Source organism: Thamnophis elegans, chromosome 5 (genome assembly GCF_009769535.1).
Source record: "Thamnophis elegans isolate rThaEle1 chromosome 5, rThaEle1.pri, whole genome shotgun sequence".
In the NCBI taxonomy this organism is placed as follows: domain Eukaryota; kingdom Metazoa; phylum Chordata; class Lepidosauria; order Squamata; family Colubridae; genus Thamnophis; species Thamnophis elegans.
In genome coordinates, this window is record NC_045545.1 from 47,305,394 (window position 1) to 47,331,212 (window position 25,819).

General features: G+C 40.9%; 1 protein-coding gene across 1 annotated transcript; it reads right to left on the minus strand.

The window, feature by feature from the left end:
* Positions 1 to 362: 362 nt before the first annotated feature.
* On the minus strand, positions 363 to 14,221 carry LOC116509022 (chemokine-like protein TAFA-5). The gene is made up of 3 exons (XM_032217899.1): positions 14,125 to 14,221; positions 3,488 to 3,640; positions 363 to 508 (listed from the first exon to the last, which is right to left on the minus strand). The coding sequence occupies exons 1-3, from the start codon at positions 14,219 to 14,221 to the stop codon at positions 363 to 365; spliced, it is 396 nt and encodes a 131-aa protein (XP_032073790.1).
* Positions 14,222 to 25,819: the final 11,598 nt, after the last annotated feature.

The window sequence follows — 25,819 nt, forward strand, 5'->3', positions numbered from 1 at the left end:
GCTTTCAGGTCTAAAGTGGGACTAAAACTCACTGTCTCCTGGTTTCTAGCCTGCTGCCTTGGCATGATTTCAACTTCTGTGCCAATGCACTTCCAGAAATGTATTCTTCTGATATTTGTCCACTGCTAGTATTACTACAAACGGGACCTTCCACCTGTCATAGGCCTGTATAACCTCTTACTCTTTGTTGTCATCTGGTACTTGCCCCAAATTTTATAGCACATATCTGGGAGCCGTAGTCTAATACAATCCCTAAGCAAGTTTGTTTCTTCACTCTAAGGTACACCCAACATATTTCCATCTACCTGCAATACACAATTTTCTGCCTTTCTTTGGCTATTTGCTGGCTGGGATGAAAGAAGTCAGGGCAGGTTACTTACTGTGACTGTTTTTATTCGTCCCAGTTGCCTAGTACAACTCCAGCCAGAACGATTGATTAATAAAGTGCATTGCTCCCCTTCATCACAGGGCTCCATTCCACACCACTGTTTATTAACAATGATCTGGGCTGCCGGACACCAGCAGGGAAGTCAAAGAAGAAGGAAGCATTGAAGGGGAGGAAGGGAAAGAAAAGAGAGGAAAGAAAATTAGGCACACATTTAAAAGAGTTATCGTTAAAACATGAGACTTAAAAAACCTTGTCATTCATTTTACAGTGCAAACTTCCAGTTAAGCCAAGCTGAGATGTCTAGGAATTGTAGTCTGAAAACATTTGGATGACATCAAAATTTGGGAAAAGTTCTCATCCTTCCAAATGAGATCTCTTGTCCCTGCAGTAAGCTACCCCACCATCTCCGTTCCACTTATGGGAAGGGACCTCCTAGGATAGAGCTAGAATGAACAGAGTTAAGACTGCAAGGCTCTGAGCACCAACTCTCCAGTACAGAATGGATTTGTGAATTCTGCTGTGGATTTATTTTTATTTTTATTTTTTTGCCATTGAGAAAAATGTTTCAAAATAGAGGCCAATCATACTGAGAAAAAGCAGAAGCTGTGAAATGGGGGGGAAAGCACCGTAAGGGGTTAAATACAGAGCTGCAGAGGAAGGATTACATCTATGGTGCTTTCTGCTGCAACTCCTTCAAATATGAGATAACCACCACCTGTGGGCTCAGAATAGCCTCACGTTCACCATACATCTTCACCCACTCACAGGCCCCGTATATTTCCTCCCCCCCTCCCCACATAGCAACACTAGGGAGCATGTTACTGTTGCACAACCACAGCACGTAGCAACACAAGATAACAGATGCCTGCATTCCAAAACTTCAGGAAAGCATCCTGCAGGGCCTGGAAAAGAGCTTTTTGCCATCACACATTCAAGTCAGTAACACTGGCTACCCACCAGTAGTGAGCAACTTTTGATCTCTCCAGGGCTACATCCTCCAGGAATCAAAAGTTAAAGAGAGGGGCTGTGTGCCAAGAGCTGAAAAAGCCAAAGCAAGCAGACTTAAGTGACATTGGCTAATTCTTTCACTGCTTCTTTTATCTCTGATGCGTGAAAGAGGGCAAAGTAGATGTTTTTGGTCCAAAATCAGGGTTGCCAAAGGTTTTGGAAATTAAGCTGCAAGGGACTCCATAGTAAGTCAAGAGCCACATGCGGCTTTTGCAGCTCAGGTTGTTGACTTTTGATTTAGGCAGTGGCTGGGTCTTCTGCAATCACATGCATTTCTTTAATGCTCCACAACACATTGATTCAGAAGAAGCAGAGTTCTGCTTGTCCAGGAAGGAAGGGAAGAGAAAGTGCTCGACAGCCGTCTGAAAAATATTCCTCCCTGAGAATTCCCCAGATTAGTAAAGAGGGGAAACGGACAGGACTTCAGAGCAAAGGGGATCAAAACAAGATTGCATTTCTATCAGAAACAGGAGCCCTTTCACTCATGGTAAAGCTACTGGAAATCACAATCCAGCTGCTCCGTTCAGCTATTATGGTCATAATCATAGCACAGAATCTATCCTCTCTCACATATCCACATTCACACCCACACATATTTCAGTCTTGTTTGGGCATCCAGAAATAGGGAGAACTGTGTGAGAACTACAAATAAGAGCTGCCTCCTTTGACCTCACCCAGGGGAGGTTGACCTGCTGAAGGTTTTCATAGATAAAACAGAGAGATCTGCATGGGAAAACCTTTTTGGGTGTGCTTGCAAATACATTGCTGTCCACCACACCCGGAAACCCTAATTCTTGCTCACAGAGATTTCCCCATGCCCACCGACCCCAGATATCATGAGGCTGGAGGCCCTATTCTGAACACATTGGTAGTGTTTCAAAACTCAAAGGAGTCCCCGTTCAGCTGAACACCAACCTCTAAACAGGCATCAGTGAACTATCTACAGCAATGGACTGATCAAAAAGAAGTTCTGATGTATCTCCTCGGTGGGAGAGAGAGGTCTTGCAACAAGAATGTAAAGTAGCTCTGCATCAGGCGAAAAATCTCATGAATGAACAGTGTTACATGCCAGTCAATTTTCTTGAATTGTAATGTAATTCCAGGGAAAAAAATTGTACTTTTTTGCATGCACTTATTCTGGGAGTTTGCTGTTAAAATTAAACACTGCCCGACTTCTTTTTTTTAATAGAATGATCTAATAACACAAACAGAAATCTATCCTTGCCAAGACCAATTTGTCTATTGTTGGACAAATAGTAACAGTGTTATAAATGATTAAGGGCAATAGTTTAGTTCCAAACATATCCAAACACTAGCAAAGGAGGAGTTTTAATGTGCCCATTTTAGTAAGTGCCTTGATCGAATCCAAAGGCAGGGTAGCAACTCCTTCAAAAGGTCAAAGAAGACAAATGCCTCATCCCTTGTGTTGATTAGTGGTGACAAAACAACCCACCCACCCAGTTTGTTTTATTTTTGTTTTTTTTCCCCCTTGAGTTACACTAACAAAACTCAATAATTTTCTAAACTTTTAATTTCTGGGAACGCCCTTAGCTTTAGCTCACAATGCAGCCTCCAGAATGGAAAAGCCATCACTGATGCCCTTAAGGTGCTCTCAGAGACCTCCATGGGTCCCTGCAATGTTTCTCAGCCATTTGCATGAAACTGCTGGTCCTCGTGGGCCAGACTGATGGATCTTTGGTCCAATTCCATCCGCCAGTCAGTGCCGACTGGCGACTACCCGGAGGAGAGCCTTCTCAGTTGCTGCTCCGACGCTATGGAACAATCTCCCCGTGGAGATTCGTACCCTGACCACAGTCCAGGCCTTCCGTACAGCCCTTAAGATCTGGCTAGCCCGTCAGGCCTGGGGATAAACTCTTCTGCCCCTCCCGAATGCTGAGTGAATGTTGTGTTTTAGTACTTTTTAGTTATTTCACATTTTTTTCTATATTTTGTCTTCACTCCCCTTCCCTTATTATTGTAAGCCGCCCTGAGTCCCCTCAGGGAAAAGGGCGGCCTATAAATGCTAAATAAAATCTAAAATCTAAATCTAAAATCAATCAAACAAGAGTGAAGGCAGCCTTGCTTTCTTACCATCTACACAGGCAGGTTTTGCTTTAGTTGTTCCAGCAACTTGTCCTCTTCGACAGGCACACCGTGCTGTTTGTCGGGCAATCATCCTTTTGGGATGGCTTATATCTCTATCCAGGGCTGTGATCTCACATGTCCCCACCACCAGCTCCTTTCCTGTTGGGATAGAAGACAGATTTAATAATCCTTTTACACAGACACAAATAAAGCAGGAAAATAATCCAGCCTATTTACCAGAAAGGGAAATCAGGAGCTTGGACCCTGGGTCCTAAGCTAAAGATAGTTCCTGTGGTGGCAACAGCTCTAATTTATACAGGTGCCCCAGGAAAAGATGGCAGGCAATCAATTCAATTGAGTAGAAGCAAATAGTTTTCTAATCTAACAGATAGAAATCCCAAAACCATCAGTTTTGCAGACATGCTGAGCAAGTACACTAATTGACTATGCAAAACTGTATCAACATCTTCTTGGTAACTTCTGCTAAAGGATAACATTGTGTAAAGGTAAAGGTTCCCCTTGCATATATGTGCTAGTCGTTCTCAACTCTATGGGGCGATGCTCATCTCCGTTCCAAAGCCGAAGAGCCAGCACTGCCCAAAGACGTCTCCATGGTCATACGGCCGTCATGACAAAACACCAAAGGTGCATGGAATGCTGTTACCTTCCCAACAAAACTGGTTCCTATTTTTCTACTTGCATTTTTACGTGCTTTCGAACTGATAGTTGGCAGAACCTGGGACAAATAACAGAAGCTCACTCTGGAGCTAGGGATTCGTACCTCTGAACTGTTGACCTTTCTGATTGACAAGCTCAGCGCCTTAGCCACTGAGCCACCACGTCCCTTGACATTGTAGACATTCATACAAATTCACAGACCATACACAGGTGTACAAATAAAGCCCCTTCTCATGTAAGACATTGATATCCAGATATGCCTATGGATAACTCTTGCAATAGAAGTATAATCTTTATTGTCATTGTACTTAAATACAACGAAATTGGTTGCTGTGCTGTATTTCTTTTATTGGCTGGGAGGATGTGATTATTTCTAAAGCTGGGTTGTTGTTGTTTTTTGTATGCTCCCACACTGAAAACCATGAGCCCATTCAAGTTTGGATTGTTGGGTAACCTAATAAACTCTCCAACCTAGCCAAACAAGAGGAAATTCCAAAGCCATTAATCTGCACTACAGTGTTATGATTCCTGCTGCAAGCTTTATTTATTTATATAGCTCGTGTCTTTGGTCTTCCTTTACAAGGTCAAAGCAACATAGATACTTCCTCTTCCAATTTTATCCTTATTAAAAAAAGTCTAGGTGATAGTTGCCATATAAGAATTTAAGCATTTCAATCTTAGTTTAATATCTATATAGCTATAATATCATCTTTGGATATGACAGAAAATACTGAAGCATTTTTCACCTGTTGTCTTAGAGCCAAATATTGAATTTTAAAGAAATATTAGCTTACCATCATTGCACAACTCACATTCTGGTTCAGCATTCATAAGTTCAACTTATAGTTTGCTTAACCATAGCTTATCAAATAACCAAAAAAATTGTATTCACACAATTGGTAAATCATAAGCTATGTTTTGCAAACCATAATAGTGGGATCACACCATTAATTATACAAAAAGCAAACAAAAAATTTGCAATTTAGTGTGATATGAGAAACAGACTAGATCTTCAGTTAGAGAACCACTCTCAGCCATAGTGACCATGTATCTTCCTTTCCTTTCTCCACCCAAGGAAGTCCATGATGGAACTGGACAATGGCAAAGCCTTCTTGTGTTAATATTCATATTTTTCCATATTGATTTCTTCTTTGTATAACAGGTTGGCCAGATATTGCTTCTTAAATTATTGACTCCCTAGACCTGCCTTCTTGATTAAAAAAAATCACATGGATTTGTTCAACAACTATAAGCATTCTTGCTAACGGCCTGCTATTAACTGCTGTTTAGGCACGAACACTGAGTTCTCCTTCCTGCAACGGTTACCCAATTTGACTAATCATGTATTCTGTACTATAACATTTTTGGTGATCTGTCTGAATTCCTGCCATGTTTTGGCATGCTCTAAATATAAAATATTTGAAATACATGCATACCAGAGGTGGTATTCAGCCAGTTTGGACTAGTTCGGGTGAACCGGTAGCGGAAATTTTGAGTAGTTTGGAGAACTGGCAAATACCACCTCTGGTTGGCCCCGCCCTCCCGCCCCCGTCGTTCCCTATCCAATATTCCCTTGTTTTGTAGCTCAGCTGATTCACGCGGCAGAGCGGATTGCCGTGCCTCAGCTGAGCTAAAACACAGGTCAGCTCACCAGCGCTGACACCCGAGGGCGCTCTTTTGAGTGCTGTGCATGTTTGCAAAGCATTCTCTCATAGAACCAGTAGGAAAAGATTTGGAATCCCACCACTGACGCATACTGTATTTATGCCCTACCCTTTTAAATATGTTTGACTCCTTATCTGCTTCCTTGCTTCCCCTATTTAGGTGAGTAGCAACAGTTTCTCATTTCTTCAGTTCTTCTTCTTCTTCAATGGCATTTTTTAAATAAAGGAAACATAAGAGATCCCTTCGATTTATATAGGCATATACGACAGCCTTTCCATATTTTTTTTTTAATTGTAATATGCACATTCAGTCTCTGGCTTGCTCACTCTCCTGGAGCAAGTTATTTGTTATCAGAATAAGTAGACATTTCTATTAGATCTACATTTGCTGGATGTGATTTACCTTACTTCCTGTTCTTGTATTATTTTTGCTGCATCTGGTGACTTAGGTCCTGATCCTCTCCAACTGTTCTGTGCTACTGATGTCATAAAGGAATATATTCATCATCTATTGGCCTTTCCCATGGAACAAGGGTCCATAACCTCCAGCATCAGCCTGTTGAACTGCATGCCTGGGTTATTCTTGTGAGAGAATTCCTGTAATCAGCCTTGTGAAGGGAACAAGGGGATGGATATGTGCTGCACCTCAACTTGCGTGTAAGTGTGCAGTGGAGCCTGTGCTCAGTGACTTTAGCCCATCAGACCCTAGTGCACTTCTGATAGAACACTTCAAAAACTTGGTTTTAAAGGGCTCTATGTGAAGGGTGAATCGGATTTGGGTGCTATCTACTAACTTACAGGCAATTTGAATATGGTGACAGGCATATAAAGTTTTCTCTATATCTTTCTGGATTTGTATCTGAAGTCAGACTCATAGCCATTTAGAATAGAATAGAATAACAGAGTTGGAAGGGACCTTGGAGGTCTTCTAGTCCAACCCCCCTGCTTAGGCAGGAAATCCTATAGCATTTCAGACAAATCGATATCCAATCCCTTCTTTAAAAACTTCCAGTGTTTAAGCATTTACAACTTCTGGAGACAAGTTATTCCACTGATTAATTGTTCTAACTTAAGTCAGGTAAGAGGAATCTTCTAAGGGCAAAACAATGTGTTGGTGGCTATACAGGTACAGAAATGTTCCGTTCGGGACGATAACAGCATGTGGGGCTAAGAACTTCACCCTCACCATCCTCATGCATTTTCTCTCTTGTGTAATTTCTTTCCCATGCTGTGCGCGACAGGCAAAGGCCATTCTCCATGCAATGCTGACTGGAGAAATTTTAATTCTGCTCTTCATCATATTCTCTTTCTTCCAGATAACAGTTCAGCTGGATTATGGGCAAAAACAGGTGGGGCTGCTTCCTGGGGCTTTACAGCGATTTCAAGAGCCACTTTGACCTCGGTACAGCTTGCCAACTTCAAGTTTCCAAATTATGATTTAACTTATGACTATCAGATCTTTAATGAGCTTTACAACAAGAACCCTACTAGTAGGAAATACAAGATGGTTCTTCCAGATGGTTTAGATGGGACAGGAATGCTGAAAAAAATTGTATCAATACATAGCAGTTGTTCACTATGACAGCTTTGTAAAGAATGCTATAAAATGTCCAATTTATGGATCAAATATCATTCAACAAAAGAAAAATAAGCCCCTAACTTCATAATCTGCCCATGTTCTAAGGGCCTGAGATATATTTGTATAGTCCAATAGATTGGAAAGAGCTACCATATTTTTCACAGTATAAGACTCACCTTTCCCCCCCAAAAAAAGAGGGTGAAAATCTCAGTGCATCTTATCCACTGAATACAGCATTTTTTGCCTCCTGAAACCACGTCCCATTTGCAAAAATAGCCATGCATAGCGTTTAGGAGGCTTCCAAAGTGCTCCTGGGAGCTGGGGAGGGCAAAAATGAGTGAAAAATGGGCCGGTTTTTGCTCATTTTTGCCCCCCCCCCTGCTCCCAGGAACACTCTGCAAGCCTCCTAAAGGTTATGCATGCCCTTTTTGGCAGAAATCACATTTTTGTGAAAAATTGGCTGTTTTTGGAGGTCTGCAGAATGCAAAAACTCTTTTTTTAAATTTGCCTCTTCAAAATCTTGGTGCATCTTATACTCTGAAAAATACGGTACTCTGCAAACGCTTAGCAAGAAAACATATTCAGTGGGCTAGTTTCTTCAACAAGAATAGTGTTGAAACCAAAGTTGGGAGAAAACTGCAAACATTCTAATTCAGTGGTGGAAATGTGCAGATAGGCATTCTATCTTCAATTTTTGGTCTCTCCAGGCTAGATTGAGAAAACACTGCTGTCCCAAAGCCTTAAGGAACCATAGCCAGTCAACACCCAAAACTGTGGCCTCTGTTTACAATATTCTTAAAAATACTGGAGAAAAAGTATGAACTACTTTTCTCAATGTTTTTATTTTATTTATTTTTTAAAAGAAATCTAGCCAGCAGTTTATTTCTGGGCTGTGTACAAACATTCAGTTGAGTTGTTTCTCCCCCCCCCCCCTTAATGCCATTTTCTACAATGCTTATGCAGACACTTCAAGGAACACTACTTCATTCTACTTCACTAAAGGCCATGTAACAGGACCTGAAGAAAAATGCCTTTGTGATTACACCTTTCTACCTACTCCTTGCCTCTAAGTAGATATTGTAGAAGATATGTACCCTTTGAAGCAATTCAGAAAGCAGAGTGGGATGAGGACAAATCAAAATGAACACAGGATGAAGAACTGAGAACAAATGGAAAAATGTGAAAAATATTAATTAAAAAATGTAAATGCTTCCATTACCTTAATAGACTATCTAAGGAATGAACGAAGTACAGTTCATTAAGGAATAACTGCATTCATGTGCAATTTTTAACCAGTGACCACCAGATTTGGGCTGTAACAATCAGGATGACATGACGTCTAGAAGGCAGCAAAGAGATACATTGAGCTGTAACACTTTCCTACCATCAACTGGATATTTGCAGCCAAGATACAGTAGTCCCAAACCACACCAAGCAAACCCATTTAGAAAGATCTTCCACCACCTCATATCCTTTAGAAGTGTTGATCTACAATGTTTACCATCCTTATACCTTTTAAAAAAATGATGGGAGCTATAGCTCAATGTCGTTGCAAGTACTACTTCTGATTGGAACAGGCAGACTTAAAAGATTAACAGTTCTTGCAAATATGAGATGGGCAGAAGTTTAAGTAAAATCAAATCAATGGATAATTTGCAATAATGTTTTTGATTTGCAATGATTTAATCAATAGAAACCCAAACAGAGCCAGTTTGGTGTAGTGGTTAAGACACTGGGCTAGAGATTGGGAGTTCTACTCACACTTTAGGCGCAAAGCCAACTGGGTGACTTTGAGCCAGTCACTTTTTCTCAACCCCAGGTAGGAGGCAATAGCAATCAATTTCCAAAAGCTTGGCAAGAAAATGGCAATAACTTTTCCACGTAGTCACCAGGAGTCAACACTGACTTGAAGGCACACACATATATCCAAACCTGTCACCCCTAAATTAAGTTACAAGCATCCATAATTTTAGCCTTTCAGATGCTGACTTGTATATAAAGATCATCCCAATGTGTGGCTCACAGAGCCCAGAAGATATCAGGCTCTGCCTGCCTGCTGAACGTTCATTTCGCAATTTGCTTGGCCTTGCCAATATTATGCTCCTGGCTCTGGTTGGTCTATGCCCCAAGATACTAGTAAAAAGATAAAGCATACCCTACAAAACTGAAGTGTTTCCTCTGCTGCATCTGATCTAATCAAGCCAGAGCATTGGAACAGACCAGACACTTCATGTGAGCCCAACTTGTATAATTCCAAGGATAATTTGCTTCTCATTTAGAACAGACATTAAAATTTTGCATGTCTGCAGTTCATGTCTCATACCTGCAGAGTCATAAAGTGTGTTCCCAAAAGTAGTTAGCTGTTTTGGTCTCAGAACGCCCCACAAATCTAATAAAGGAGTAACAACAGTGCTCCACTTTGCAAAGGCTAAAGAAGGGAGGGATGTTTTCTGGCAAATAATATTTTTTGAATTCTATCATTTTTCTGCTCTCTGCTAGGATTTGTTTCTTTTGGTAAGTGATCTAGATCTTCCTCTACCATGCCACTCTCTCCGTTTTTCAAATTATCAAGGTAAACAACAGCTTCCAATACTTTCACCTGCTGAATTTTGTATTAACATGGCAAATTCTCATCTTATTAGCTCTGGGACAATCATAATACCTTTTAAATATTTTGACAAAAGCAGACAGTCAAATACAGTTTGGGACCTGTATATATTTCAGATTTAATTCAAATATTTCTCCTCCATGTTATAATTTCTACTTTTTGCTTAATATTGAAGGCTTAATTAATACATGATTATATTACATTAACATGAGATATCTACATAGGTTGTTATATAGAACAAAAGTACCAGCCTTTTTTTTTTTGGCATAGTACAAATTTATGTACATTTCACATTTTACTAAAATCTGAATCTGAAGTCAAGCTACATTTCTTAGTACAATTAACACAGACTTAAAGGTTTTATTTAAAAATCTGCCAGATTTCAAAATCTGAACTTACTCAAATCGATAAAATGAAGGGTGAGGTGGTTATAGTACAAGTGAGATACAAAAAGGTTCTATATTTAATTGGACAAAATGTTATAGTTTAAGAGAAAACTGATCAGAACTCCTGCAGGAGAGGAGAAACAATTGGAAGCAAGGTAGAGAATTCTGTGGAATCTTAATGGCTAAATTAGCTTTTAATTAAGCAAACCTAGAGGCCAAACCGTAACGAAGTTACTCATTAGGGTGCTGCAGTATTATAATAAATGTGTTGTGCTCTTTAGAATGCCACAAGGCTGTCTGTTGTTAAAATTTCATCTCTATTGGATTTTTAAAAAAGGATATTACTAAGTTAAAAAAAAGCATCATACCTACTATGCTCAAATTGTTAGGCTTTTCTTAGCAACCAGCATTAATATATCTACATATTCATTATCTATATATCTATGAGACAGTAAATGTCACAGATTTAAAATGTTTGGGCTTTGTAGAATGGTGGGGCTATATTGTTATTGAACAAGCTTTAGTATAGCATTGACTTTTCCCTGCCATAATATTATAACAATGAAGTGCAAGTAATTTGCACCTTGGCTGCTTTGCAGATTGCCCAGTGAAGGAAGCTATACATATAAGTGATTTAGGGGTTCTGGCAAGATGGCAAGCAAGTTGGCACCGCCTTGAATCTTGCATGCCTGAGGCTAGTTTTGAACTCATAACTATGGTTTGATTGGACAAGTTCTCATCCTTTGAATCATTGCATAAATATTTAGCTACAGTTGTTAAACTGTGATATAATTGATGGATCAACACGGATTTGCAAATCTCCCGCATCATTGTTTGCAAGATGCCCCCTTTTCTGGGCTCTCAATGGACATTTATGCTGACAGCGATCTTTATAGGTTTCTGGGGAAGTAAACAACAGCTCAAGATTTCTTCTGCAGTTGCTGGGGCTGGCAGGACTGTTACACAGTGTAGAGCTGAGAGAAAGAAAGAGGGAAGCCCAGGAACAAATCAGTTGCTTAACAGGGCTTGTACTTGTTGGCCAATAGGGTTTTTCCCCCTTCTCTCTGCCCCCCTCATACATACATATAAGAAATAAAAATTAGAAAAGCTGGTTACTATCATATTTCTAATTTTTTCTGATTATCTGCTCCTTTCCCCATAACGTCATATGCTAGAAATTCTCTGCATCCAGTCACTAGACAAAGGATAGACCAGAGGACTGAATGCTTTATACTGGCTTTCTCCAACTCAGTGACCTCCAATTTTGGCCATTTGTAGTTGGAATGGATGAATCTTACTGTTCAAGAGCAACTGGAGGATACCTCAGTTAGGGTGAAGTATGTCAGTATGTTTGTGAAAAAATAGTAAACAGTGAGAGACGAAGACTTTGTCAGAGAATAAAAAATGCCTTCTCCGCATATTAATGGGATACGTGCACATGGGTATTTTAAACTATACACTTTAAACTTAAATGTAAACCCTTTGTTTATTTCACCCTTCCCTAATCTGCTTGTCCTGGATGGGCTAAGACTTCAAGGGCCAAGAATTTCAACCAGATTGTGCTGGCTAAGAATTCTGGGAAGTGTAGTCTCAAGGCATCCAAGGGCTAGGTCATAAAAGAGTGGACTGCCCTATTGTGAAACAGAATTCAAATGTATTATATTGAGTCTCATATTAAATCTCCTACAGTGACTTGGAGGGAGTTATATATGCACTGTAGTAACAAATAGAGATACTGATAAAATCATGATTTCAAACTTACAATTTCAAACTAGCAAGCAGAAGTAGACCCTTACCTTGGAATGTAACAAACTATCTTATACTAGCTTAGACCATTGTTTATCACATGAAAAATTGCTGATATTGATTAACAGCAGCTTATCAGGCAGAGATGTTTCCCCATCCATTTTCCATTATTTGAGCCAAGCTTTGATCCTACAATTGAAATATCAATGGAGGTGGGATTCATGGCTTAACACAAAGCAGGACCTGGGGAGGGGGTGTCACAGGAACTTACATCACAATTTTCAACTGCACAGAGAAGTCTCTTGGCAAAATAAATAATTAAATAAAATATCATGGTTCAGGGCATGTTAAATTTGAAGCAGAAAGAAAGTAGGAAGAGTCAGGAAGATAAATTGCCAACTCTCAAAGCCAAAACAATGAGAAAGCCATTTTGGCTACACAGATTTGTTTTTTTTTACTCATGTCTGTCTGTCTGCTATGATAGTAAAGCCTGGTGTAATTTTTAAGATTTCTAATTTGCAGATTCCCAAATTCAACTGGTCACATATTCCTTAGATATATAGTCCTGGCCACATCATCCACAAACCAACACTGTTTTTGAGGGGGACCCTTCCATGGACACTGAAACTTGATCAAGCACAAGCAAAGTCTGTGAGGATAACCTTTATTTCTGTGAGAGCCTAAACATCAAGAGATTCAAACTGTAAAGTTTGTCTAAATGTCAAGGGATTCAAAAAAACCTGACGAGAAACCCACTTTTTATATTTCTACAGTATCATAAACGTACAGTAAATACGATAGCCTGAAATGTTGTAAGCAATAAAAGCACCATGAATTTAGTGCAAAAATGGTGGCAGGAAAATTAGTCTGATTCAGGGAAAATGCAAATCCACAAGTCTAGATTAGGCATCTTGGCCTTCAATCATAAGAGATTTCCCCTTCCGTGCTCCTTCAAAGTTTCCCTTTTTATGATTGTGTATCTGATTGAGCTATTTTTAGTTTTTTGAAGCTAGAACAGTTATTTTCACTTCTCCCTTGCTTATTGCTCTTTCAAGTTCAAAGTCTTTCCAGATCTAAAATCTATGTTCCTTAGATCTTCTACCAGGCCACAGATAAGCTGAGTCCATGAGTGTTTACTTGGAAGCCCCAATATCCACATATCTACAGTCATCCTCTTTATCCCCAAAATGGTGGGAAATAAAACAATTTATTTTCCTTTGAAATTTCAATAATAAAATGGCCCAGCAAAAGGTCTGGGATCACTTGGAGGTGATGTCACCAGACTATTGCTCTTTGACTCCCTAAAACTAACTTTGAATGCAATGGAATGTCATTGGCCAAAAAAATCCATGCAGTTTTCTGAAGTTGGGCAGGTTGCTCTGACTAATCTTAGAATCTGTATTTTTCTTTTGATTTGGTGAACGTGGGGTCTTAATGGTTACCAAAGTGCCGAAGTGTTAATATTGTAGCTAGTTTGTATTAGCTGAATTTTATTTTCTATCCTTCTTTACTTCCGCGGCCTTGGTAAAAATATCATATCCCTGACATTTTGCCTGGGGTGGGAGCTAAATACGACTTCTGTCTTCCCAGAGTCAAGTACTATTGATATTAAATATACACAGTGCCTTTGTAAAACTAGAGGAATGGGATGATATTTGGCCCCAAGAAAGAGAACAGATCCATAAAATCTATAGCCACATAAGATGTTCGGGTCTCACTCTTGATTTTTAAATATAAAAGGCCCCAATATATAGATGTATTAGTTATATTTTAAGGGTGGCTATCCTCTGGTAGGCAAACCATGTGTGACTCAAGGGAGAGGGAGAGAGTTTGCTCCATGATAAGATCCTGGCCTCATCCTGGGCAGTTCCAAGTAAAGCTCTCTGTGCAGGCCTTGGAGGAAAAATAGGTGGAAAGCTCATTCCTGCAAATGCACAAGACGGAATCACGACAGGTGCTGTATGAAACAGCCCTGAACTTACCTTCTTTGGGCAGATGGCAGTACAAGAGCCAGAAGAAAAGGAGGAAGCCAAGTATAGCACTTATCCTGGTAGACAGCTCTCTCCAACCGGCCAACATTCTTGTAGAGGTTTCCCCAGATGGGCCACCAGCAGGGGCCAAAGGAGGAGGCCCACCACTGCAAAGTTGAGGCTTTTCCTAAATCCAGCTATAAGGGGGTGTCTGCCTGGCACAGAGGAGATTCTGCTGTGACTGGAGCACAGCCACATTCCCTTTCTGGCAGAGCAAAGCTGTAGGTAGCAGCATTAGGCTTTTACGAGAGAGAATGTGCAGGTCCAACTGCAAGTTCCAAGAGTGCCCGGCTGGGTTGTTTAGGATCGGGCGCTTCTCGATCTCGAGTCCAGGCAGGATAACAGAAGTCTTATTTCTCAACAAGGAAGAGGATCCCTCCCTTTTACATCTTATCCTGAACATCAAGCTCCGCCCTCGCTGTAGCCGGGGAAGGATGCTCCGAAATCCCGTTTTGCACCAGCTAATTGCTTTGAAAGTAACCGTGGGGGTTGCAGGTTTGCGGGACCCCGCCCCTTTCCTTGGGACCAGCCAAAGTCCCGGCCGTGCGCAGTTCGGTCCTTGACTTATGTATCTTTTCAACAACCGCAGCTGCCGTTTCTTCCGCTGCTGTTGCTGCTTTCTCCCTTCGCCGCCTGACGCGGTTTGCCAGGCGCAATCTTCGACACCACGATCTCGCCCGCCAGAGCCCAGCCGAGAGCTCGACTCCCCGCCTGCTGCGCTGCTGCCTGCTCGTCCGGCCTTCCTCGGGCGCAGGGGAAAGCTTTCATCCTCGGCGGCGGGGGAAGCCTGGGGAGGAGGGGGAAGGGCAGAGGAGCGGAGCCGGCCAGCAACAAGCTCCGACTCCCGCACCCTTTGGGGCCACACACGATCTCTCGAGCGCTCTCGGCCGCGCGTGTGGCGTCGCGTCGCGCTTCTGACTTTGGCTACCTGTGGCAACCTCTGCTCCTCTCCGGATGCGATCGGGCTCTCAAGCAACAAACAAGCGATCCGCCGGGATGGAGAGCTGATTTTTTGTCTTCGATCCCGTTTTTACCAGGGAGGAAGGCGAAGTATGGGGTCGGGGGGGGGGGATTGGGGGTTGAGCGCGCGCTAGAGATGCAGGGAAGTGTCAGAAGCTCAAACTGGGGGGCTCACGGCCCCCTTTCCCCTCAGAAACAGGGTCTCGCCCCTCCCTCCGATACTTTCGGGGCTCTCCGCAGCGTGAGGACGCTTGGGCCGTTCTCTGCCACTGAGAAGCCCTCCCGGTCCCCTCCCCAGCCGAAGCCGCTGCGGTGACCGGCGCTCCGTTGGCAATTCCGAAAGGAAGATACGGAAGGAGCAGGGAGCAATTCCGGCCGAAGCGTCGCCAGCTTCCTTAGTTCAGCGCTCCCCTCGGAGACGTCTGGCCAGCTTCGCTCCTTTGCGAGGAGCCCAGCGGAATCCCTGCTCGGAGCGGGCCCGCGCTATCGCTGCAGCTTTTTTTTTGCCCCTTACCCGGCAGGTGCAGGGTATCCTCTCCTCCAGATCGCGCCCAGGAAAGATCCGGGGAAAGTTTCTCGCTTGCTCGCTCGCTCTTTGCCCGCGAGCGGCTCTTTCTCCCCACTCGGCGCTCCGAAGCAGCAGCAGGAGCAGCAGCGCCGACCTCTCCCGTTCGCCGCTGGCCGCCTCCCCAGACTGAGACCCCCTGCTCTGAATTCTCCTTGGCGGAATGTCTCCCTCCGCTTAACTCTTTCCGCGCTGCAGCCTACCGGCCGCCCGATCCACTCCGAGCTGATGGTCTGCTGCCGCATTCCCTGCCCGCCGCTTTTCCTTCGGCTTGGAAGAGTCCTGGCTTAGGGCTTCGCGTCCTCCTCCTCCCCTAGCAAAGGTGAAAGCCGCAGGGCATGGGTGGGCCGAATAATGCAGCATTCCGGGCTTGTTGGCTCAGCCTGGCAGCGGAAAACCCGGAAGGAGCAGCACGCCTCTTGCTGGGGGTTGGCTCAGGATTCGGTTTTTCACGCCGGACTTGGGGGCTGAAGGACGGCGCCAACTGCGGGGTTTGCCAGCGGGTGGCGGGAGCGTGGAGGCGATGCTCGGCTGGGATACGGCACAAGGCTCCCCCTTCCTTCTGTGGGACGGGGACGGCGGCCTCGGTGGGGTGGCTGTGCAAGCCGAGGCCACGCGCGAGGCGCCCACGCCGGGAGCTAGGAGGAACGCCGCGTAAAGCTGTGGCGCGCGAGGGGGGCGGGTGGGGTAGGGGGTCCGGATGGAACGTGTCTGCTCCGGGGACCACGGGCCATACTGCTTTGCTGGAGCCAGGGTGGCTCGGATGCCCCCGATCTAGAGACCTCCCCCGAAGGAGTCTGCTTTCCTACGCACAAGGGTCCTTCTCCACATTCATTTCTCAGACCGCCTGGGACGCCCTTTCCAGTCTTCCCCAATCTGATGCCCTCCAGACGCGACCCTGTAGAGCCAGCCAGCCAGCCAGCGGGGACTCTGTGCCGTAGACTGGGGACGGTGGGAGCTACAGTTCAACGCACCTCTGCTTCTTAGCTTAGAGTCTTTCGGGCGATTCTTCTTGCAGTACAGATTCATACTGTACTGTCTCCTTTGCCAAAGAATGTCCTGTTTCCATAGATTGGACAATGGAATAAGGACATGCTTAGAGGATTTTGCCCTGGGGGGAGGGAGAGAGAAGGGAAACAATATATCCTAAGAGAAGAAGAGATTTTTACTTATGACCTCCAAGGGATTCTTGAGTGACAAGTAAACTTTAGCTCTGCATTATGTATGCCAATTCAGTGAACTGAGTGGGTCCTTTTTTAAGTATAAGAAATTGGAATCTGCTCCCCATTGAATTGTTTCCCCTTCAGTTTCAGAGCTGAACCCTAAATCTCAGTTTGTCACTAGGAGATAAGATGGCATTAACAGTATGGAGTGCCTTTTACCTGCTTTGGATGCCTCATCTATTCCAGCCTTGGAGGATCAGCTATTTGGCCATGTCTCTTGCGCTGGCCTTGACTGCCTGCAGTATTTCTATGTGGACTTGTTCCCAGCTCCTTTGGAACTAAAATCTTCAATGGGCAGAATAAACTCATGTAACCATTTTCATCACAGCATCCTGTTGCTGGCTGGTAGTACAAGAGCAAACATATTTTGAATTCAAGATTGTTTCAGGTTGTAATTTTTGATTTGCATTTGAAACCACCACTGAAATGAGTTTTGAAATGTTTGAACTCAACATAGCTTTAAGCAGAGTTTAAAGCACTTTGTTTTGAGTTGGAAATGCTTCCAGAATTTTTAAAACAGCTTGTTTTGTACACAAAGGAAATATTTGGAACTCAAAACAGGGCATTTTGAATTTAAAACAGAGTAGATGGAAAATTAGCATGCCTGTGCTGGTGTATAATTCTTGAAGTCCCAACATATCTGGAGGGTGTAGATGACTAGATGAAGAGCAGTTTATATATTCCAGAATAAAGAGATAATATGTTATTCAACTGCATACATAATACAGATACATATAAATATGACACACTTGTGCCCTATAAATTACACAGATTAGCACACAACTATGTTATTATGTGTATGACCTAGTTTCACTTGGATCTTTTGCATACCAAGAGAACAACACAAAATATTTTCTCATCCTTTGAAACGCTCCTCAGATCCTGGTGTCTTTTTGGAAAATCTGCCTAACTATCTGTAAACTGTCAGATGCTGCATTGTTTTCAACTTACATACAGATTTGTAACAGTTACATTTATATCCCGCTTTTCTTCAAAAGGAGAAGAAAGGAGCAGCATAGTGGTTCAGCAGTTAAGATGCTTGGTTTGTGGGCTGGAAGTCCTACCAACCTAGCAGTTCGAAATCATGCAAATATGAGTAGATAAATAGGTACCACTTTGGTGGGAAGTTTACAGCACTCCATGACATCATGCTGGCCACATGACCATTGAAAAGTCTTTGGACAGTGCTGTCTCAATGGCCTTGAAACAAAAATGAGCACACACCCCCCATGGTCAGCAATGACTAGTGAAGTAAAATCCGCAGGAACTCCTTTATTTTTTTTACTTTTCTTCTAAAGAGATCTTTGATAGTGACAGAGAATTTTCTCAGACTCTGTTTGAACTGAATACTAGGATGCATTATGTTGAAGCACAATTTATTGAAAGCTCTGGAGGAAAAAGACTTGCTTTTTTACAGATTTATGCAAATTAGATTATAGATGTAATAATAACTCATTAACAATCAAATGGAAAGGAGAAGCAAAAAGGAAAAAGAAATGGACCATGAATCAGAGGGTTGTAAAAGAAAAGAACTATGTACAGTATGTGGAAAAATTATTAGCATTTTTCCTAAAGGGAAAACTGGAATGACAGACAACCATTCAAAATCTATGGGATGCAAGTAAAGCCTATGTGCAAGGCATTACGATAGCATATACAATAAGACGAAACAAAGATAAAAAAGAAATGATATACAGAGCTCCAGGAGAAACTGGGGAAATTAGAATATAAACTCCAGAAAGAACCTCAAAACAAAGAAGCCAAGAAAAAGAAATAATTAATATAGATTAAACTTAATTACACAAGAAGAAGTGGCCCAGAAAATTAGATCAAGTAGGCAAAATTATTTCGAAAATGCCAATAAACCAGAGAGATGACTAGCCTATAAACTAAAAAGAGAGAAAGAAAAGAAATTAATACAGCAACTAGAGGATGAGAAGGAGTGATACACGACCAAAAGGAAGAAAAAAAAGTATAGCAGTAAGATACTTCCAAGCATTGTACTGCCGAGAGGAAATAGAAGAGAATATTAAAAGATATCTTCAGAGGAGGAATCTTCCAACCCTACCAGAAACAACAAAAGAAACATTAAATGAGAAAATAAAGAGGCTAGAATTAAAAAGGGCAATCCAAAAACAAAAAAATAACAAAACTCAGGGCCCAGATGGAATTCCAGCAGAATTTTATAAGAATTGCAAAATCATTAGAGAACATATTATTAGAAATGTATAATGAAGTATTAGAACGAGCTAAGACCAAAATCCTGGATGGAGGCACTAATAACTCTAATTCCCAAAGACAACACTGAAAACAAAAGATCCATAATTATAGGCCAATCTCGTTGCTAAATACTGTTTATAAAATATTTATGAGAATAATGACGGAAAGAATTAAAAATATATTAAACGGAATCATACACCCAGGCCAAAATGGATTTTTACCCAACAGTCACATAAAACCAATATACGAACAATAATGGAACATATTAGAATACGACGAGATACATTCAGAAAAACAAGCAGCATTGATATTTATTGATGCACAAAAAGCATTTGATAACTTGAATTGGGATTTTCTTATAAATCAATTAGCAGTAATGAACTTCAGAGAGAAATTTATCGGGATGATCAGAGCAATATATTTGAGTCAGAGGGCAAAAATAATACCAAATGGGGAAGCAACAGAAGATTTAACATAACCAAAGGGGTAAGACAGGGATGCCCTCTATCCTCCCTGTTATTCATCCTCTCAATAGAGACATTGATGTTACAAATTAGGCAAAATAAGGACATAAGGGACTGAAAATTAGAACACAGGAATACAAGTGCAGGCCTTTGCAGACGATCTAGCATTTATCATGAAGAACCCCTAGAAACTGGACTAAAACTATTACAAGATATAAACCAATTTGGTAAAGTGGCAAGGCTTAAAATAAATAAAGAGAAAACTAAAATATTAACTAAAAATTTAACCAAAAGAAAAAATGAAGAACTGGAGGAGAAACTCTGAATTTCAAGGGCCAAGAAAATTAAATATTTGGGAATATGGCTATCGGCAAAATGTATTACAATAAAAAGATAATTACAACAAACTGCTATGACAGATACAAAAAGATTTGGATAATTGGAATAACTACAGATATCACTAATTGGCAGAATCGCAACAATCAAAATGAATATACTACCCAAATTACTCTATCTTTTCCAAACTATACCGATTAAATTAGAGAAAAATTTTTTTGAGCAACTAAATAAAATGGCATTCCAAATTATCTGGTTAGGGAAAAAAACGCATATTAATACAAACTTCTACTAAATAGTAGAAACAAAGGGGGCTTTGGCCTCCCAGATTGGGAGCTTTATTATCAGGTGGCAGCCCTAACATGGCTAAAGGACTGTATCCAACTAAAAATAAAAGAATCCTTATACTAGAAGGACACAATCTCCAACTAGGTTGGCAGGGCTTCCCTCTGGGAGGGAAAGAATAAATCTCATTCCTACTTTCAGAGACATATAGTAAGGGATGCCCTGCTTAGGGCCTGTGGGGGGAGGGGAAACTCACTGCCTGAAAATCCCAATCTGGTTATCAACCATGGAGCCAGTGACATATCCAAATACTGTAGACCTCAGTAAAATGGTAAGATATGCAGAGCTCTTAGATGAAAAAGGAGAACTAAGATCAGTACAAGAACTGAAAGCACAGGGAATAAATATGGAATGGTGGCCCTACCTACAAATTAAAACAAGGTTTAAAAAAGATCGGGAACCAATATGGAATATACGAGAAACAAATGAAATTAGATAAAATATTACTAGGAATGGAAGGAAAAATGATCACTAGATTATATAATTTTATTTTAAAATATAGAGACTGTAAAGGAGACAATGAATAGCTAAGGAAGAAATGTTGGCCATAATATAGAGTTAGAAAAATGGGATAAACTATGGGAAAGAAACTATAAATTTACGATTGCAGTAGCTTACAAAGAAAATCTCTATAAAATGTTTTATAGATGGCATTTGCATCCAGCGAGATTGCCCAAAATGTACCCCAATTTATCCCCTAAATGTTGGAGATGAAGCCACAAGCCTAGAACATTCTATCACCTGTGAACGTGCCCCATCACAAGGAAATACTGGTGCAAAATCCGGAAATGGTTGGAAGAAATTACTGAGCGAAAAATAGAACTCGAACCAAAAGCATTCCTATAAGGACTATTAGATCAAAAAATGGACAATCTCAATGCATAATCATACACATACTCACTGCAGCCAGGATTGCCTTCGCATAAAACCTGAAAAAAAATCAATTACACACTCAGATGAAACCTACCAATCAGGAAAATATCAAATGCGCAGAAATGGATAAAATGACAATAGAACTGAAAGAAAGAGAAGAAATGGACTTCTATAAAGTATGGAATAAAATGTACAAGTGACTAGAAATTAGAAGCCAAAACAGAAAATAGAGAATACAAATACATGGAGATATAAATAATGAATATTATTATAAGTGTTAATATTATGTTTGTTACATTATAGGACAAGGTTGTAGTGATAGGAAGGCAAGCAGAAGGGAGAATTATAAAAACTAAGAAGGAAAGCCAATATAGAAGCTGTAAAATTACTGTATATTGTTATGTATGTTCTGCGTTTGTCTTGTTTTATTTTGTTTTTTTCCTTGTTGTGTCTTCTTTAATGTTTTTAAAGATTAAACATTCAATAAAAATTATTAAAAAAAATAGATTATAGATGTATTTGGATGCCACACCACGGTGTGTGGCTGGATGTGAACAAAAGCAAGTATTTGATTGGCTATAATGCATCATATGCCTAGTGAGGCAATCAGATGTAATGATGTGGTAAGGAGGCAGGACTACAAGGACAAAGAGGCTTTGAAAGAACAAAGAGGCAGTTTTTATTAGCACAGTTTCCTTTCGAGGGATTCACTTGCTTGGTTTTCCAAAGTTTTGCTTCTTTCCCAGTACCTTTTCTCAGCTTATCAGCATTCCTTGGCCCTTCTATATGTTTTGTGGCTGAGCTGACAGTTTTAGTTTTCCCTGGGAATGTTTGTTTTAGTTAGGGGCTTTTAGGTTGAGTCCCCATTCCAACATTCTTTTTCAATAATTTTCATAAAGCCCTATGCCATATTATCCTCCCAACAGTCCTCTGAAGTACGTTACACTGAGAGATGGTATCTGGTTCAGATCATCCAGTAAACTTTATAACTCAGCTGTATTTGAGTTTAAATTATAAGAGTCCGCATCAAACATTCATACTCCTAATTTTATTCGGGATGCTGATGAATCCTGAGCTGTTGTAATTCTGGTGAATTCTATGGAGATTCTAAGTCATCCAGGTGATGGTCTGTTCCAAGGTTGCTTTTTCAAGAGGCAGATGGATTTCTGGTTTTTCTTTGAAACCTTTTCATCTTCTCATTCAAGAAGCTCCTTCAGCTTCAACAGTTCCAAGAAGTCTCCACACACATTTTGCAATTACTCAGGTGACCCTGCTGACACAGATTAATCTCCAGGTCATCTCAGTGACTCTCGAAAAGAATGCAAAGACCAGCTGTCTGCAAGAGGTATAAATCCTTCTGTCCACCATCCAGTCAGAGCTGAAGAAGCTTCTTGGATAGAAGCTAAATGTCTTCAAAGAAAAGCCAGAAAGTCCAGTGCCTCTGGGACCATATGATGAATGTGATCACCAATATTCACTTTTGGCAGTTCAGTGGTAAAAGGGATATATTGCTCACTGCAAGGCTGGTGATAGTCTCTTGGGACAGCTCTTTGACTGTCTTGCTCCATATACAAGTCATCTACTTTGGAGTTCATATTCTCTTTGGTTTTGCACTTTTTCCTACTAGGTGGGAAGACATTCCTCCAGAGTCTTTTGCACTAGATTAACTCTCCTTTATTCAAATGCAAGCAAAAAGAGCCTCTCCTTCTCCACTGTCAGCTTCTTCTACAATGGCAAGCCATACCTTCATTCCTGATTCTCTCCTTTGATTTGGGAGAAATCAATACACCTGTTTCCACTACAGGAATGCCTGTGACTGGTTTGTTAACTCTGAGAGACCCTGAATGAATAGCACTCAGGTGGGGTGATTTACCATCAGATCTGTGGGGATAAAGGGAACCAATATAAATAGTCAGTAATAAAATTGTTTACTGACACTAGGCGTTCTTTAAAGAAGATTTGTATGCAGAGAAGTCCACCTCTGATAAGCTCTCCAGCTTACAATTATTGACTCTCTCGTCCAGTGGTGCTGGGGCTATTATTAGCATCAGAAAGCTGGGAGTCTCTGTCTTCATAAAGCACCTGATAATACTGTATTAATAAGGCAGGCAACCATATCAGAGTTGAAAAGAAGCGGAGCAGAAGTCAGCATTATTAGTCCTGCTTAAAGCGTAATTGCTGAATGCTGTCAGGGGCCAACTTTTTTTTTTCCAGGGGGCAATGCACCAAGATCCATAGATTTCTATTGATTTTTTCATTCAAGTGAGAAGAATGCCAGAATTTCACAGGACTGGGCTTAAAATGCAGACACGGGGGTGTTACAGACATTTATGAGATGTGGGGCAATCGTCTCATAGTCTCCTTGTATAATATCTGTATATAATATATATAATCTGAGTAAATTGCCATGGGTTTATCTCAGATTAATATATTGAAAAAAAATAATGGATCTCCCTCCCCCCCCATATTTACCAACATGCTTGCTTTGTAAGAGGGGATGTTCACAAGTTGGTAGAGTGTGCGGGTGTATTTTTGTGGTAAGAGCCAACTTTATTTGTACATTAAAGGCTCTGCTTGGGAACCTTTTATGTTTGAATGGCTGGTTGCCACTTAACTGCCCAGAGGGAAAACAAGTCTGTAGCAGTCTTTATTTCACTTGGCATATTTTACACCAAAGTAAGAGATTGAGTCTCTTAAGCGATACTAGCTAGACTTGTGCAAGATGTAAGATGCGATTGACAAGAACAGATATGATCTTGCAGCAGTGAAATAATATGAAAATCTCTTAAATTCCCAAGATGTTGGCAGTGGTCATTGGCATTGTTTTTGTTTAAGCATTTTCCAGGGAAATGCAGCATTTGAGAAAGCAAGCTTTTTCAGTATCCCTTTTCTTTCCATCCCTTTCTGAGGTATCTGCTGAAAGAATCAGACTATGGGCCTTCTAAATGGAAAAATGAATATTCTGGACAATTAAAACCAGCAAGGGCTATGGTGTTTTGAAGCCACTTTTTTCAGTGCTATCATAACTTCAAACAGTCACTAAATGAATGGTCATTAAGCAAGGAATACCCCTAGTGAAAAGTAGAAGTATTTTTCCTACATTTTCCTGTATATCCTACATGTATCTAGTACCTTGTTTTAATAAGAAAGTGAATACAAAGCTACCAGAATAGGGAACATAAATAAAACATCTAAATCAGTTGGCCCAAGTATAGTAATTCGGCTCTACCTGTCCCCGTTGCCCATAAACAATATTTTTTCATTTCTTTTCACTACAAGCCCCATTACAATCTTGACGATATTGCCAATAGTCAGAAGTTATAGGAATTATATGTCACCCCATTCGTAAGAGGTCTGTAAGGGGCATGCATAAGCACATAAAAGTGCTTACTGTCCCTGTCCTAATGTCCCCATTTATTAGTATCCATTTCATGTATTCATAATCATGTTTATACATATCTGTTATCTTATACATGCTTGACAAATAAAATAAATAATAAATTATTCTAAACATTTGGAGATCAATCCAGATTTCAAAAGACTGGTTTACAAACTAACAGTTTTCCAGAGTTTTGGGCAGGAATTTTTCCCATCCTTACATAAAGATGAAAACTGATACTCCGTTGAACCATAGCCCATCTCTAGGAAGAGTATGTGGGGTATAGAGAAACTCCCATTTTTGTTTGCAGCCTTAGAACAATAAAAGAAAGGCAGTAGGGAAAATAGTAAGGAAAGAAGATTGACAGATCTCAAAGTATGAAAAATATAATAAAAAGTAGCCTGCTTCAAACAGTGCTGTATAAATCTTCTTTACAACAGTTTTTACAGGTCATATATTTTAATATTTTAATATTACTTAATTTAATAGCAATAGCACTTAGACCTATATAATGCTTTACTGTGCTGTACAGCCCTTTCTAAGCGGTTTTACAGAGTCAGCATATAGCCCCCAACAATTTGGGTCCTCATTTTACTGGCTTTGGAAGGATGGAAGGCTGAGTCAACCTTGAGCCTTGTGAGATTTGAACTGCCAAATTGCAGTCACCTGGCAGTCAGCAAAAGTAGCGTGCAGTACTGCACTCTAACCACTGCACCATTGCGACTAATAATAATAATAATAATAATAATAATAATAATAATAATGCCTCCGAGGAGCTTTACCTTGTTGTGGTAGAGGGGCTTGTGCACTCTAATGATCCTAAGGGATATGCTGAACAGGTACAACCATATCAGACAGGTCTCAGGTGAAGGGCCAGACAAAATTTGCTGCACAACCCATTCAAATATGGTGAATATGAAAAAAAAATGAAATTTATGCCGACTGAACCGTTGCCCGGATTAACAAGGGTTCCGTTGAATGCTATGGCTCCTGGGCATTCTGCGAAAAATGAGCTACAGGGCTCAGCTTCTTCTGCTAGGCAACCAGGGCATGGAGTTGACAAGCTACTCGAAGAAAAAAATGAAAAAGCGAAAAATCTGGATTAGGGAAGAAAACATCTCTATTATGAAAGCTTACTATCAGTCTGAGCCAGCAAAACATGGATTTCAAAAATAAATGTATCAGATTTGGAAGGTGAACCACATGGACTGTGATATCAGTGAACAAAGGCTAGTGGACCAACGATGTGTAATTCTAAGCCACACGTTTTTCACTACAGCAG